General features: G+C 46.6%; 1 protein-coding gene across 1 annotated transcript in view; it reads right to left on the minus strand.

Annotated features, from left to right (window-relative positions):
• The window catches only part of LOC142566758 (uncharacterized), a 170737-nt gene that overhangs the window by 15656 nt on the left and 138084 nt on the right, over positions 1-16997 (minus strand). The window contains exons 26-28 of the mRNA XM_075677648.1: positions 9277-9548; positions 4170-4239; positions 1257-1456 (exon numbers count right to left, since the gene is read on the minus strand). Coding sequence (XP_075533763.1) covers positions 1257-1456; positions 4170-4239; positions 9277-9548 — 542 coding nt within the window. The remainder of the gene's footprint in view (positions 1-1256; positions 1457-4169; positions 4240-9276; positions 9549-16997) is intronic.

Below are 16997 nucleotides of genomic sequence, written 5' to 3' on the forward strand. Positions count from 1 at the left end.
GTGAAGCAGGCGTTAAGCACTCCCCGCACGTGGGCCGATCCCGAAGATAGTGCAATACCGGGCCGACCCGCGGCTGAGGTGAAGCAGGCGTTAAGCACTCCCCGCACGTGGGCCGATCCCGAAGATAGTGCAATACCGGGCCGACCCGCGCCCGAGGTGAAGCAGGCGTTAAGCACTCCCCGCACGTGGGCCGATCCCGAAGATAGTGCAATACCGGGCCGACCCGCGCCCGAGGTGAAGCAGGCGTTAAGCACTCCCCGCACGTGGGCCGATCCCGAAGATAGTGCAATACCGGGCCGACCCGCGGCTGAGGTGAAGCAGGCGTTAAGCACTCCCCGCACGTGGGCCGATCCCGAAGATAGTGCAATACCGGGCCGACCCGCGCCCGAGGTGAAGCAGGCGTTAAGCACTCCCCGCACGTGGGCCGATCCCGAAGATAGTGCAATACCGGGCCGACCCGCGCCCGAGGTGAAGCAGGCGTTAAGCACTCCCCGCACGTGGGCCGATCCCGAAGATAGTGCAATACCGGGCCGACCCGCGGCTGAGGTGAAGCAGGCGTTAAGCACTCCCCGCACGTGGGCCGATCCCGAAGATAGTGCAATACCGGGCCGACCCGCGCCCGAGGTGAAGCAGGCGTTAAGCACTCCCCGCACGTGGGCCGATCCCGAAGATAGTGCAATACCGGGCCGACCCGCGGCTGAGGTGAAGCAGGCGTTAAGCACTCCCCGCACGTGGGCCGATCCCGAAGATAGTGCAATACCGGGCCGACCCGCGTCGGCTCGAGGTGCAGTTCGCCATTAAGGGGCCCACATACACAGCTTCCCTGGTCATCCTTCTTCACAGAGTGGAAGGACACTGAGTTTTTTCATCTACTTATTTCCATCAATTTATCATTTCTTTAATTCAATTAGTAATTACGAGTAATTTCCCCTATGTCGTCCTTGGTGTCATTGTTTTTTGGCTTCTTATGATTTTATTAAAAGAAACTATCATGGACCGGGAGATCTGAAAATATCCAAATGCCACGTGGCTGGACAGAACCAAGGTAATCCTGTTTGCCGTTGCTTGGAATACTCAGATTATTTCTTGCATTCTGCCTAATTACATAATTAGTCCTGATTAATTAACCAACTTTAAAAATATTATAATTAGATAAAGAGTGTCAATGCGAAAATTGTAGAGCAACATGAAAAACTCCTGACGCACCATTCTGTTGCTCAATCTGCTACACGTGCTACAGAAAGGTGTCTACTTACCCAGGAGGAAGACGATGCATATGGTGGCGCGGAGCTGTGCCTTGGCCAGCTCCACCTGGCTCTGAGTGCTGCGCAGTCCTTTCTGGCGGCGGCAGTAGATGCTGAACACGACCACGCCGAACACCATCACGTTGGCCGCCAGGATCAGCCCGACGGGCAAGAGGAAGCTGTAGAGCAGGGCCTCAGCTTCCAGCCAGCAGCTGCTCATGGTAGACCACGCGTGGGGAAAGGAGCGAGGGAAAGGTACAAGTAAGCGTACACAGTTCGCCACCGTTTCTGCGATGTAATTTTTTTCTACAGAACAAGTCACCTGGAAACCAGGGCACAGCGTAAAGGTACATCAGCACTAGCTGGTAAATTGCGCACGCGGCATGCCGCAGGAGGCAGAACGCGTCAGCATTGGCATGGCCACACTTGGGTCTTTGCCGTAGCCTCAGACCAGCAATTCGCTCTAAGCTGTAATCACTGTGGCTAAGATCAGTGATGCTGAAAGGGGAGGGCGTAGTTGCTCGCGGCATTTGACTGGTTTGGCCACGTGAAAGAATCGACCGTTCCTCACTTTCTCCCCGATCGACGGCGAACGTTATGCTGCAAAAAGAAAAACGCCCCTAGATTTATTCGCTCCGCAGCAGGACAGGAAAATTTTACCGCTTGTCAGTTTTCTCGGCGAACGTTCGACAACGCGCGGGATCATCATCATTATCATCATCATCATCAGCCTGTTTTACGTGCACTGCAGGACGAAGGCCTCTCCCTGCGATCTCCAATTACCCCTGTCCTGCGCCAACAGATTCTAACTAGAGCCCGCGAATTTCCTAATTCCATCGCTCCATCTAGTTTTTTGTCTCCTTCGATTGCGTTTTCCTTCTCTTGGTACCCATTCTATAACCCTAACGGTCCAAGGGTTATCTTACCGGCGCATTACATCACCTGCCCAGCTCCATTTTTTTCCTATTGATGTCAATTAGAATATCGTCTATACCCGTTTGCTCTATTTCTGTGTCTTAACGTTATGCCTAGCAATCTTCGTCCCATCGCTCTTTGCGCGGTCCTTAACTTGTTCTCAAGCTTCTGCCCCATATGTCAGCACTGGTAAAATTCACTGATTGTACGCCTTCCTCTTCAATGATAATGGTAATGTTCCAGTCAGGAGCTGGCAATGTCTGCCGTGTGCGATCCAAGCCATTTTTATTCTTCTGTGAATTTCCTTCTCACGATCAGGGTTCCCTGTGATTAATCGACCTAGGTAAAAGTACTCCTTCACAGACCCTAGAGGCCGACTGGCTATGCTGAACTCTTGTTCCTTTGCCCGGCTATTTATCATTATCTTGCCTTCTGCATATTAATCTTCAACCCGACTTTTACACCTTCTCCGTTAAGGTCCTCAATCATTTGTTGTAACTCGGCTGCATTGTTGCTGAATAGAACAATGTCATCGGCAAACTGGAGGTTGCTGAGATATTCGCCGTCAATCCTTACTCCTAAGCCTTCCCAGTTTAATAGCTTGAATACTTCTTCTAAGCATGCAGGGAATAGCATTGGAGAGATTGTGTCTCCCTGTCTGACCCCTTTCTTTATAGGTATCTTCCTGCTTTTCTTGTGTAGAATTAACGTAGCTGTAGAACCCCTGTAGATATTTTCCAAGGTATTTACGTAAGCGTTCTGTACTCCTTGATTATGTAATGCCTCTATGACTGCTGGTATCTCTACTGAATCAAATGCCTTTTTCGTAATCTATGAAAGCCATATAGAGAGGCTTACTGTACTCTGCGGATTTCTCGATAACCTGATTGATGGCATGGATGTGATCCATTGTAGAGTATCCCTTCCTGAAGCCAGCCTGTTCTCTTGGTTTATTAAAGTCTAGTGTTGCCCTTATTCTATTGGAGGATACTTTGGTAAATATTTTATATAATACTTGGAGTAAGCTAAGGGGGCCTATAATTTTTGTATTCTTTAACGTCTCCCTTTTTGTGGATTAGTATAATGTTTGCATTCTTCCAGTTTTCTGGGACCCTTGCAGTCGATAGACACTTCGTATAAAGAGCCGCCAGTTTTTCAAGCATTATGTCTCCTCTATCTTTGACTAAATCGACTGTTATTCCATCTTCTCCTGCCGGTCTTCCTCGTTTCATGCCTTGCAAGGCCCTTCTGACTTCATCGCTAGTTATAGGAGGAGTTCCTGTATCCTGTTCATTACTGTTTCTAATTTAGGTATCCTGACTCCTCCGGGTACTGTACAGGTCAGTATAGAATTCTTCCGCTGCTTTTACTATATCTTCGAGATCGCTGATGATATTACCCTGCTTATATTTCAGTGCATACATCTTAGTTTGTCCTATGCCAAGTTTCTTTCTTACCGATTTCAGGCTGCGTCCATTTTTTACGGCTTCTTCAGTCTTTATGGCGTTATAGTTTCGAATATCCTTTATTTTCGCATTGTGGATCACTTTTGACAGTTACGTGAATTCTATCCCATCTCTTGAGTTGGACACTATCATTTTTGTCGTTTCTTTATTAGGTCCTTTGTTATTTGGGAGAGCTTGCCTACTGGTTGCCTTGGTGCCTTGCCTCCCACTTCAAATGCTGCCTATGAAGCCAACCTAGTCACGGTTTCACTCATTAGCTCTATGTCATGATCATCTTTCTGTTCCAAGGCAGCACATTTGTTTGCAAGTACCAGCCTGAATTTGTCTGCTTTTACCCTTACTGCCTCTAGGTTGACCTGTTTCTTCTTGACGAATTTAGCTCTTTCTCTCTTCGAATTGAGGCGAATCCTGAATTTGAAACGCGCGGTATGCCGCGCGCGTTTTCGGCGCCAGGGAGGCCGCACCTTGAATGGGTCTCTAAGTAGTGCTGCTAGAAGCGCATTTGCATAGATCAGAGAAATGTTTTCCTGACTCCCATACTTACAAGTCTTTCCGTTTGTGATACTGCGTAGGGTTCACTATGAGCACGCACAGTATGACCAGCATTGGAGCACCTAAAGAACAAAGGAGAAAAAAAAGGGCTGAAGGTGTATTGCGGACAGGCAGCACACATTGTGTGCGACTTATTGATCATAACGTTCATGTCTTTCTGTTTTCATCCATGGCAGTACAGTCGCCAAAATAACCCGTCCATTGAGATTTGTAACATACTATTTGCTAAGGCAATGTGCTATCGCACTACGCAGATGCATTTGCAGTTGCGCAACGAGAAGTGCGTGATGGCTCGGAGGTTTGCCTAATTGTTTCTAAGAGAGAAAATTGAGGCTCATTTTATTTTGAAGTTCAAAATAGATCCTCGAAAGGTTTTGGAAACATGCAAGACAGTCGAGCCGACGTGTAACAAAACCCCGCTCAAAAAGTCCTTGCCATAAAAGAAGAATTAGACTTGCGCTCAAAACAATTCATCAAGTGATCAAGCTGTATACGAGTAGCGCTTCATCCTCAACAATAAATCTTACGTAATTTCAGTTTCAGTTTATTCAGGTCAGCCAGTTTTGTGCCTTCCTATTGGAATATTCCGGAGGAGCTCCCAATTCGTGAAGCTGCGTGGGGACTTCTTGTCTATAAGTGAATGGTGCAGTACATTTTAAAAGCAGCAAAGATAAAGCACAAAATTTGAGTAGACTAACAATGGAAGTGTGTGCTGCTACAATAACAAATAATAACAAAAAGCTACAAACTACATAAGAAATATGCCAGCGATTAGAAACTCACAAAAATACATAAAGTAATGTCAACACTCAAAAGTATGAATACGGGATTAGCAAGTGAAATATTATGCACCACGCATCAAATGTTAGCTATTTAACCGAAAATAAAACAATTGTTTAGAAGTACATAACTATGGGGACAACATAATAGAAAAGGTGTTTGTTTCAGCGAAGAATTTTAAAGGTTCTTAGAAATTGCATGTGGCAGATAACACAATTCTAGTCCGTGAGCTGGTATACTCGAAGAGGCGGACATTACTTGAAAAAAAATTGAAATGCATATTCGACTAATCAATAAAAAACACTAATTAAGCGATTACTAATTACCTTATGGCACATGCTGCAATTTACAGATTGTAGCGGGTGAGACCGCAAGGCATAATCACTTGAAAAGAATTGTATCTCACCATTCACTAGATATGCACCGTCAAAGTTGCGGGGAAAATGCACTGTCGTTCCACTTAACAAAACGTCGTTTTAGGTATTGAAGCACCAAAGTAAGAGAACGCTGATGCATTTCTCCGCAAAGTTTGGGAATCAATACCTCGAAACCGGTGTCATCCTGATAATTCGTTCCAAGTGGATCCGCCTTGCGAACTTATAAGTTGCAATATGTTTCATAAGGTAGTAAGTTAAAAACATAATTTGTGATTTTGTTTAATTAGTCGATTCTGCATTTCAATTTTTTCCGCCTCTTCGAGTAGACCAGTTCATGGACTATAATTTTGCTACCTGCCATGTACAGGCCATCTTTAAAAAAGTTTTGAAAGTGTTCGCTGAAACACCCGGCCGGTGTATAACGGGAGGTTATCCAAAAGGATAAAGCTGAAAACTATGCATCGTGTTTTTCGTAATTAGTTCATGTCTTCGGTAAAATAAATTGTGATAGGTAGCAAGTTAGCATGATGTGTGTTAACGAAAGAGGACTCGCAGAAAATGTTGACATGAATAAGGTCGTTAAGTGCCCTGAAAAAGGTGATCCAAAGAATATAATTAACTAATCTGATAATCACACTAGTCTGTGTTCATAAAGGAGCACAGAAGCATTACTATAGAATGGGCTGAAGTTTCAGATTACGGTAGCTTGGTTCTGTAAACGTTGTAGCAAAGTTAAATCTTGTTATACATCTTGTCATAAAATAATAATCGCACTTTTCATAAATGCATAGTATAGTGTAAGAAAGGTTGGTGTACTGAAAGAGAATCGACCTTGAGTAGTATTATGACGTCAGGTGCCTAACTTGCGTTTTAAGTGAGTAATGTACTTTACGTAATTTAATTGCGAGTCCAGTGTTAATACCACAAATGAGCACTCATAACTAGCGTATATAATGATATGGTGGTTGAAATTATTGTCAAAAATAGCCAACTGCGCCTGCTTTAAAGCATGCGCATAACCTTAGACTTATAAAGCTGTTGATAACTCTTACTGACGATTACATCTTTTTTTTCTTTTTTTATTATACGTCTCTGGAACGATCCTCAAGCTCAGTTACCAATTCAGTTCTCGCTGGATGATATTGTTGATGCAATCTTCAGCACACTATTCTACTGCAGTCCACTTTAGCGATACCACATATAACAACATATCGGTTATAACGCTGAGTCGGCTTCAGAATATGAACTTTGTATTAGGGCTATGAGAAAAAAAACATAACGATATGTTATTCACCGCATATCGGATATAACGATCGAAATTCTACCTTTTGGGCGGCGTTTTCCATGCAGAGTAATCGTGAAATTTACTTTGCTAAGTTCCCCCTAAGCGAGACGGGGTGAAAAGTTTGTCTTAGCGAGTTCGCATCACCGCGATTACCGCGCAGCGTATCTGCCAGCGCGCCCATTGCGAAACCTACGGAAAGCATCGCAAGTTAGTGCAGCGTGCCGCAAGATGGCGCCACCTGCTTTGCGTCCGCGTTGTGGGCGAGCGTCGAATAAGGGGGAAATAAATTGTAATAAAAAGGCGATCCGCGCTTGGGGTCCTTTTTTACAATCTCCCTCTCTTCATCAGCGATAGCAGAAACACGCCGCAGGAGCAGCGGTAAGTGCAGCGACAAAGCGCAAAGCTGTGTCGTTTGAGACGAAGCTGCAAGTTGTCCAAGACTCAAAGTACACGAGCTCGCGCAGTCTACGATATCGACGAATCGGATAACGGCGAGCGGCACGATTATGAAGGCTAGAACCGAACTCTGGGAGCACTTCGCTACTGGCCATAAGATACGGGGTGCTTCGACGGAGGAGTTTCTGAGTGCGCAGGTAGCGCTGCCTCGTTCGGCGAAGAATCTCAGATGGGGCGATCGTTGTCGCGACAAACGGCGGCGTTGTGCGTCGGAGGCGACGACAGCAGCGGCAGCGACGGCGAGATTGACAATACGTGGCCCGTCTCTAACACCGACCCCAATGTTCACGCAAGATGCAATGTCGTCGATAGAGTCGCTCACCGATTTGATGCACGCTAAATTATAACCGCCAGTGTTCACGCAGCCGCTGGACGCTATGCACACTGCGGTTGTGAGCCTGAAAGTTCCGTGAAAGCAAGTGCAGATTTCAGACTATTTCAGCGCGCCTAACGCTCTACACGCTGTTTGGAGGTTAAAATAAGCGTTTAATTTTTCACAGCTTTGTTTCTACAACGTCAATTTTTTTTATCGTAAGTGGCAAATTTGGTTGCGGAGCTACAAAGGTATATTCGGCACTTTTTTTTTTTTTTTTATGAGTCCAGATATAGCGATAATCGGTTATAACAACCGAATTTTTCGTTCTTTTTGATATCGTTATAAGTTGCTGCACAATATAAATAACAAGTTTTATGGTGCTTTCAGAGGTTCATTTAATTCGTGCACCGCGTATGGCTTAGAATTTCTTCCTTGGCATTATTAGCAATGTGCTGGCAAAAAAATCGTCATGTTCATCAAGCTCTCAAAATGCCACCGTTCTTGCTTGGCGAATATGCAGCGCGCTAAATTTGCTGCCCGAACTACATCGTAGAATTTTATTCCTTGAAGTTCGTGTTCATCTTCTGGCTACAATAAAGAAGACGTTAACTCTGCTATAATGAATTGAGTTGTGCGAATATTAAGTGATGTGATGCCGACGGTAGACGTGAGCCGACGCCATATCGAAACCTGAAATAAACAACAAGGAAACGATCCGATGCTCCTCATGAGTCAGCTAAAGATAATTTTTTTAAAAAGGGAGGAAATGCGAGAACTGGGAAGATATTGGCACGGAGGTGTTTAATGTGTGGCATGAGAAGTGTCATTTCGCATTTGAACAACCCTTAATATCACTGCAAAAGTGCTTCCTTGCAAAGCGCTCCTTTGCGAATGCTCGATTCTTTCCAGCCGACTTCAGGCGTGTGCGCGCTGGCTACGTTTCAATGCGTGTCCCGGCTTATGGGTTCCACAGCCATGAACGGCCACGCATCTCCTACTTTCCTTTCATCGTAACCCAGCTGGCGCGAAGACTTTGCCGGTATATTTGGAAAATCTCCTGCAGCCTTCTTGCGAGGTCTGTCGGCCGACATCGAAATGTTCCTACAAAAGCTAAAGTTCGCTCTAAGCTGGTTCATTTACAGTCGGCTCGACCTTGTGTATTTGCTCTGTCATGAAGAACAAAGAAAATCAAAGGTTCAAGAATGCACACAGAAACACGACCTACAGCCGTTGAGACGCGGCTATGCTCTTGCGAGCTCCAAAGAAAACTGTGAAGTATCAAAAGTGACGCCCCTACGCGTCCGCATGTCTGCAGTGCAGATCTCTTTTGCGTGTTTTACACGGACAAAGCATCCAGCGCAAGCAAAACAGCCGCATTAGCACCGTCACTGTGCAAGCATGGGGAGCCACCACGGCACCGAGTGATACACTGTGACACAGGTACAGACCGACGACGAAATTTGAGTGCAACTGTTTTGTTTGTCCATGCGCCTGCTGCAGTCAACAAGCGCACGTCGTTCGTTGAAAAATTACACGAGCACTGCAGACAGGCAAAACGTGTCTTCCTCCTGGCTGGGGAAGTTTCTGATCTAAAAAAAAATAAAAACATTAATGAGCGCGAAATGAACACTAAGACGACAAGGCTACATAGGGTCTCGCCTACGTGTTTCTGCCTTTGTCTTAGTTTGCGTATCGCGCTCAATATTGTTTTCAGTACTCCCTATACGCATCACCTCCCTGTTCGGATGCATGTTGTGGTGGCCTAGAGCGACAAACTGCTCGTTCCATGTGCTAGGCAGGCAGTTGAACTCGCATCCTACGTGACGTGTTGAGATGTATAGCGCACAGGCACCCTATACTCCCCCGATGATTTGCGAGCACTGACCCCACGCTCCGAAGGCTGCCTTGAGCACGAGGTTGGGCACGTACGCCCCCAGGACGCGCACGAAGCGCAGGTACTGCAGCAGGGACTCGACGAAGGTCCAGGCGAAGGACACGAGCAGGAAGTAGTGGAGAGCGGCGCCCACGCACGTGCAGGAGACCAGGCTGGCACGGTGCTTGGGAAGCGTGGCCATCGCCACGAACGAGGCCAGGGCTCCGACAAGCGCCAGGCATAGGTTGAACAGGATCTGGTGGCCCACCCCTTTGCGCCACTTCCTGGAGGGAGACGAAGCAGTGGTGAACGAGGAATCTGAACGCTGATAATTGCGCCACGAGCGAAGAAAACCTGCCCGAGCCTAGAGACCGAGATACCAAATTGACGATCGGCTGGAGGAGGCGAGAGACTGGAAATTGCAATAAAGCTAGAAATAACTGGAAACAGCATAGTTCCGCAAAGAATTACAACATCGCCGTGTGTTACCTTGAGCAATGGAAGTAGAACGCAGGACCAGTTCACTGCAACTCTGAAAAACAAGGCTTTCTCAAACGAAAACCATCGTGAGTCCGCACTCACCTCGTTCTTACCTCCAGACTATCAGAGGCTACTCGTTCTCTTAGCTAGTTTACGGCACAGTAATCCCACTAAAGTACTTTTCCAGCTCCCCAGGAGAAGCACGTGCGACACTTGGGGCTTTTTGACTCCTCGGCCTCAAAAAAAAAGACCATTACTGGAATTACTATTGCCATTCGAAAGCCTTCAATGGTTTTGAATTCTAATCTCGTTCTCGTTAAAGAACAACCATGACTACGACGGACTCGAAGTCACTTGTTCTCCAGCGTTAACAACAACAACAATTTTAAAAAAGTACGGGCAACACCTGCAGCTTGATTCTGCCGACCTGTTTGACTCATGTGAATTGATCCTCAGCTGGACTTTGTGTTGATCAAGCTCTGGACGACCAGAACTTCACGAGCAACGAGTATTGGTGATGAAGCTGTGCTGCTTCTTTTTCCATCCGTCAGAGTACCTCCTAAAGGAACACTTAAGCCAACATTTAAACTAATGAATTACTTTTATGGCCTCATTGACATTTCTTTTTTTTTGTGTCTGTGTGAGGGGGGTGGAGGGAGGTAATGTTGGTTATTAGCTGAGAAAAAGACCAAGAAATATCTTGTTGGTTGAAGCTCGCGATCGATGAGCGGCACGGGTACGTTGGTATTGCGCCACGGATTTCAAGGTGCACTCGCATGTTCGGACCATTTTTGCTCAGAAATGTCATTGAAATTTATTATCTTTCGTCTTTAGTTCTTATAGAGTCGAACATCATCGTTTTTGTTATCGATAAGCAAATACCTATTGCGCAACAGGCGTTGTCCAAATTTTATTAGATCACGAGAAAATATGCGCGGAAACTTTGTTTCGTTCCTGCGTTTCTTTCACGCCGTAACGCCGACTGTCGTGGTAATTCGTTAGTGTAATTTATCGGCAATGCCTAGCAGAACACTACTGCCCAAGAGTTCCTTTAGGACATGTAACCATAGGTCAGGCTCGGTTTCCACCAAGCCAGCCGTGGGCGACTTTAACTATAGGTGTCGCCAGAATCTAAGGCTCTACATTATATCGCAATGTACGGCGTGAGCTCGAACCATAGCCTAGCGTAGCAAATTAGGGATGTCGGCATCGCCAGTATGCAAGTGCTACTTGGCACGTGGTGTCATGAAGCACTTTTCTGTCAGATTTTCGCGGTGTGGATGAATACCGCATGGGGCTTTGTAGTAGTGCAACTAAAACGGCACTGCGTGCACATTCTCAAGAGTATATTAAGCGTAAGCCTTTAGTGGCTCATGACTGTCCGGGCGCAGTCCATGATGGACGCAGGAAAGCAGTGATCACCGGACAGGGGAGAAAGGAGAGGAGGCTCCATGCCAGTAGCGCTGCGCGAATGGGCGCGTGGGACAGCGCGGACAACGCACATCGGCGACAAACCTTGCAGCCATATGGCTGTGATTGCATCCCATGCTCGTGGTCACGGTGGCATCCGTTCGCAGAACAGTTCAGACAACAGCAACAGAGGCAGTCATAGACAGGCTTTGGCCTATCGCAGTTTAGCTCAGCAAAGTGTCCATAGATTTTTTTTCTTACTTCGAAAATTGTTTCTTAAAAAAAAGAACGCCCGTGAGGGTTACTAATATGAAGTCAGTACACACTAATTACGTGCCAGATGGACACTATTTCCATGAAAAAAGAAGAGCAACCAATCAATTCACTAAGTAAAGTAATTAATTTTTTTAGTCATTGAGTTACAAACTGCACATGTTTATGTTGGAAAGGTGGAGGAAATCGCCATAAAAGCCTAGTTCCCTGTTGCAACATTTCAAATCCGCCACACAAACAGAATTAATTGGCTTCGAATCGACGTTCACGTAGCAGGACGGCGTAAAATGGAGCCGGCTTATAAACCGTTTCATCGTGCGAGGAGGATAGGGCGTGCGGCGAGCCTTTCCTCCTCTCTGGCTTGGGCGATCCGACGCGGCGGTGCTTGAAAGTATTGCTGGCGCGTGCTGCGGAACGATTTCGGAATGTTTTAGGCCTTACTCTGTGAAATTTACGCCATGTCCGTTCATATAGGGTCGTCAGGGAAGCCTTTCGGTGCATCGGTAACTACAGTAGGAGGAAATATGTCTTGGGGGCGCAAAAATGTGACGCGCTTTATACGCCGCGGTGTACGCACATTATAAGTCGTGGTGCGTATTGTGAACTATTTTGCCTATATCGGTTTTAATTCAACAAAGAAAACAGGTGTCTCTGTATTACCAGCATTAAATGGTCAACCAGCTCACTGTCTGATTGTTTGGCGTAGGGAGTAAAACAAAGCATAAGAGCACGTGCTCGTGCACGGCCAACCTAAGGCAACCACGAAACATCTAACCAGCAGGCGCTATCAAATATTTGTGATGCACCGGTATCGTTCTCGCGCATTTCAAGTCTAGTAGGCTTGAAATTACTATATGTCTAAGCTAGCGTTACTGCATGAGGCCGATGGCGCTGCTCAACACAGTGATCACTGCGGTTGGTGAAGTAGCACGATACAAATGTAAGCTGTGCGCTTTGGCATTGCCTTTTTGGCCTGTATACAGCCATAATATATGAGAGGTATCGCATAAAAAGAATGCGATGGCTATTTTTGAGGACCGAATTTCCGTAATACATGTGAGTGCGTTGTAGACAACGGAACGAACACATCCGAAAAAAAATTCGGTTATTACACTCTTTCTCGAAAAAGAAAGAGAAAACGGGCTAATGCCGCAATACGACCTGGCATAGTCACTCCGCACAACGTTCATAGATATATAACCGCTGATGCCGTATGTTGGGACCATGTGGTATATAGAACAAATATATCTGTAATCTAGCATCTACCACTGCTTAGCACGCTCGCGCAGTTCGTAAACAGTCCTTTGCTGAACAAGCTTAATTCAGACAGTAAGTTATGCTGCTATTACTTGCACAAACTATTTTATTCAGGGGCGGAAACCTCATCCATCGAACCAAGTAGTCACGCAATGTAACATGCAGCGAACAGTTTGAACGTTTGTCAAAATTTTACATCACAGCTCCTATCGCAGCAGAGCGGTACCCACGCTGTTACGATCGTGGTGTATGCTTCATGACTCCTAAACCGCCGCTTAGAAATAGAGGATAATACTGCAATAAGCTCACAATAGTGAATGGAACATTCAGAAATACACAATTGATCTCCGAGGCTGATTGTAGGCTCAAATATGCGCGCACACATTGCGCTGCGTATTCCGTCCACTTCAACGCCAGCAGAAACTCCGGCCATGATGCCTTAAACCACTTCAGCACGTCGCACAGAACCGTTTACCACGTAGAACACGCACGTCATACTAAACAGACCGCACGAGCGCGAGAACAAACGTCAGAAACTACCGCCGACCTGCCATGCAAAACACCGCTGCCGCCCAAGCCAGTATGGCGCTGCTCATAGGCGGCGCCACTCCGTTCACAATATGGCGGCGCCTACGAAAAAACGGTGTATACAGCGTCATAAAGCTGCCCGTCTCGCCCCTGCTGCTGAAGTGACTATGCGTCCCATCGGGAGGTGCGCACTGTGCCAACCGGAACCAAATCGCGGAAGAGGGCAGTGCTTCTTTTCAGGCCACCGGGCTCCGTCGCATGACGCTTGGCTCTGGCAGCCGCGCTCCGTGTAGTGCTGCGCTCGTAATCAGTTGAATTCGAGAAATGATTCGAGGCCAAGTGTTTCAGCTTACGTGGCCGTTCTGAAATGTTAAAACATGGCACGAGACTTTTGTGAAGATTCCCGTCAACTTTCCAATATGATTATGTGCCGTAAAGTTTGTAACTAGCAATGAATGCAGCTAGGTTATTTAGTGAACGGGTTGCTTTAGATTTTCTTGGGAATGGTGTCTGTCTGGGCACATAAATAATGTATAGTGACATTATTCGAGTAACTTCTGTGGATTTATTTTAGGTGTTCGAATTGAAGAAAAAGTACACTCTAAACCGTAATGAATGATTTCGTCTATCCGTATCAAGTACAGGCCGCGGCGGTCGCATTTCCACTGGGGCGAAACGCAACAACGCCCGTGACCCGTGCAATAGGGGTGCGTTAAAGATTCCCTGCTGGTAAAAATTAATCCGGTGTCCCTCACTACGGCAGGCCTCATAATCAAATCGTGGTTTGCGCACGTAAAAACTCCAGAATTCAATTTGGTGTGTCCGTGGGTGACTGGTCCCTTCGGGACAGGTATATGACAGGTTGCTCATGAAGTTCTCTCGTCATAAAGAACTTGGTAGTGAACGGAACGCTTTCTTTCGTTGGTTGACAGTGCTCTGTGGAACATGGCCCAGCGTGTGCTAGGTAGTGTTTATGGGGCATCGCTAAAGTGCCTTTTGTGTCGTACAGATTTCTGATGCTTGTATACTACCCGTCTCTTTTCCATAATGCGGAATCATCTTTTCGCGTTTAATCAGTGTATATAAAAGGTGATGAAGCCGTTGTTGTGATTTTTGAAAATTATTGCACGACCAGATCAACCTACGGTCATCATCATCCCCACCACTGCAACTAGCATAGTATAGTCCAGGGTTCGACGGAACACCGTCTGGCGAGAGGTGTACATTTTCTTCTTGACAGCAAACAAACGCTCGCCAAAGTTTGAAAAGAAAAACGGAGTTTATGACGTTTCGAGTCCCCTAAGGGTCTCTTGTTCACATAAAAGCGAGACAGGTTGGGCCGTGCCTTATATACGTAGTACATGGCGCAGCGACCTGGTGTATATTTCTGGTAGATTTCCACGTGTCCGATTTAGTGCGAGAAGCGTGGACTGGCAAAGCGACCTGCACGCGGCCTCCAAAAACCTTCCTTCATTACGTAGACGACTATTTCTACGTGAAGAACAAGTCAGAAGTGCAACCGTTCCTGGACCACCTGAAATGTATTGAACAGTCCATCATATTCACGGTTGAAGAAGAAAGCAACGGACGGATTGCCTTCCTTGACGTCTTTGTACAACGATCTTCCGGAGGCTGCTCTACAAGTGTATAAAGGAACATTATGATTGTATTGCGTTTGCATATATCGACATATGGATATGCCTGCAATGTTTTTGCACTTCAGCGGGAAGACCAGCCATTACAACATTAAACAGCGTCGGGGAAAGAACACTTCCCTTAGGTACACCTCGCGATACCGCCCTTTCGGTGCTTATGGTACTTCCTAATCGCACTTGAATTTTACGATCATCGCAGATGATGGCCCTGTACGCCTATGGCCGGCAAGCTACTTAGTATTGAGCTCTGAAGGACGCTATCATAAGCCTTTGATACTTCGAGGAAAATAGCTAGTGTTGCGAGGCCGAAAGCTCTCTGTTGTTCAGTGTGGCTTATCAAGTCCAAGACGCTATCTTGCCCGCTTAAACCTGTGCGGAATCCAGTTATGCATGTTGGCAGAGCCCTTCTATCTTCAAGCCACCATGATAAACGCTTACTTGCCAGATTCTCCATGAGCTTACCCACACACGATGTCAGTGATACAGGACGATACGAGGCCAAGTCTGTCATTTCTTTGCCGGGCTTCAGCACTGGGACAACACAAGCCACCTTCCATGAAGGAAGAACGTCGCCAGTCTCCTATACTCGATTGAGATAGCTTAGGAGCATCTTCCGGTGTTCTAGAGGTAGATTCTGCATCATCTGGTTGGCAATGCCGCCAGGACCTGGTGCACATCGACGCCGCAGGCTGCTGAGTGCTGTCTGTAGCTCTCGAAGTGTGAACGGGGCGTCCATAACAGACGTAGATGTTGCAGGCAGAGCACATGGATGAATTCCTGAGCTTGCACGTACAAATGCTTGTGCAAATTCTTCTGCCAAGCACGCGAGAGGTTTCTGCTTGAGCAGTGCAAGCGCTTCAAAAGGCTTACTAGGACGAGAATCACCAGCAAGGCTACCAATGACTCACCAAATTCTCGTCATCGGTGAAAAAACAGTCAAGCTAGCGCAGAAGGACACCCACTGCGACCTACAGAGCTTGTTCGTATGGCGTCGAATGGCAGAGTTAAGCCTGTTGAAGGTCGTCTTCAAGGATCTGTCGTCCTTCTTCCGCATCAGTTGTTGCTCGGACGACATTTGTATTTTGTTAAGCGAATATCAACACAAGCGTTTAGCTCTGATAGCTCGACAGGCATTACTTTCAGTTCAAAATTACCTTCAAGGTGTTGGGTTGACTCTCTCGGTGGAAAAATCTGGCTTCATCATGTTTCCAGGTAGAGAAAGACGGTATGCGTGGCTGAAGATAGACCTTGATCAATCTTGCCTTCGTCAATTCAAGCACAAGCGCTTTTTGGGCGTCATAATTGACTACCGTCTACAGTGGCGACGAGCCGTGGACTCTATTGTGACATCACTATCTCTGCGTCTCAATGTGATCCGTAGAGTTGCAACTGAGCAATGGGGAAATCACCCTTCTTCAATGATCAGGTTGCACGATGCACTAGTGACGAGTCGAATAATGTATCAGCTCCCTTTAATTTCCCCATCGATATCACAGCTGGAATGACTTCAGGTTTTGCACAGAAAGGGCCTAAGGAGGACTCTTGGCGTTCCGCAGACTGCTCCTAACAATGCAGTACTTTATGAGTCTCTATCGAGACCTCTTAGCCTAGTCGCTTCACAAAGGTTATTGATGCAAATTGGCCGCCTAAAACAGACAATAGCCGGGCGAGCCCTTCCACAGAGCCTTCGAAAAAGATCTGAGTCCCGAGCGTACTTGGCCGTTAATACTCTTGATTACCTGGGTCTTGACGCTAGAGGTCGAACTAACAGGTTGAAACCACCTTGGTCTTTCGCGAGCTTCGATTGTTGGTTGACAATTCCTCACGTTCGTGCTAAGCGGAGTTCTCCTTTGGCGGCAACGCGTTCGGTCGTACTGGAACATCTCGAAACTGAAAATGCACGTCATCTTCAAATTTTTACTGATGGCTCTGTGGACAAGGTCAGAGGATCTAGTGCAGCTGCTTTTCACATTCCCTCTTTGAAGTACGATTGGTCGGTTCGCTTCACTGCAGTCGTGTCCTCCACAACGGCCGAAAGCGTTGCCATTGAGGCAGCTCTAAAGAAGCTACGGTTTTGTACGCCTCAACCTGTTGTAACTATTACAGATTCGAAATCCGCTCTTCAAAGGT

This window comes from Dermacentor variabilis, unplaced genomic scaffold (assembly GCF_050947875.1).
Source record: "Dermacentor variabilis isolate Ectoservices unplaced genomic scaffold, ASM5094787v1 scaffold_13, whole genome shotgun sequence".
Classification (NCBI taxonomy): Eukaryota; Metazoa; Arthropoda; class Arachnida; order Ixodida; family Ixodidae; genus Dermacentor; species Dermacentor variabilis.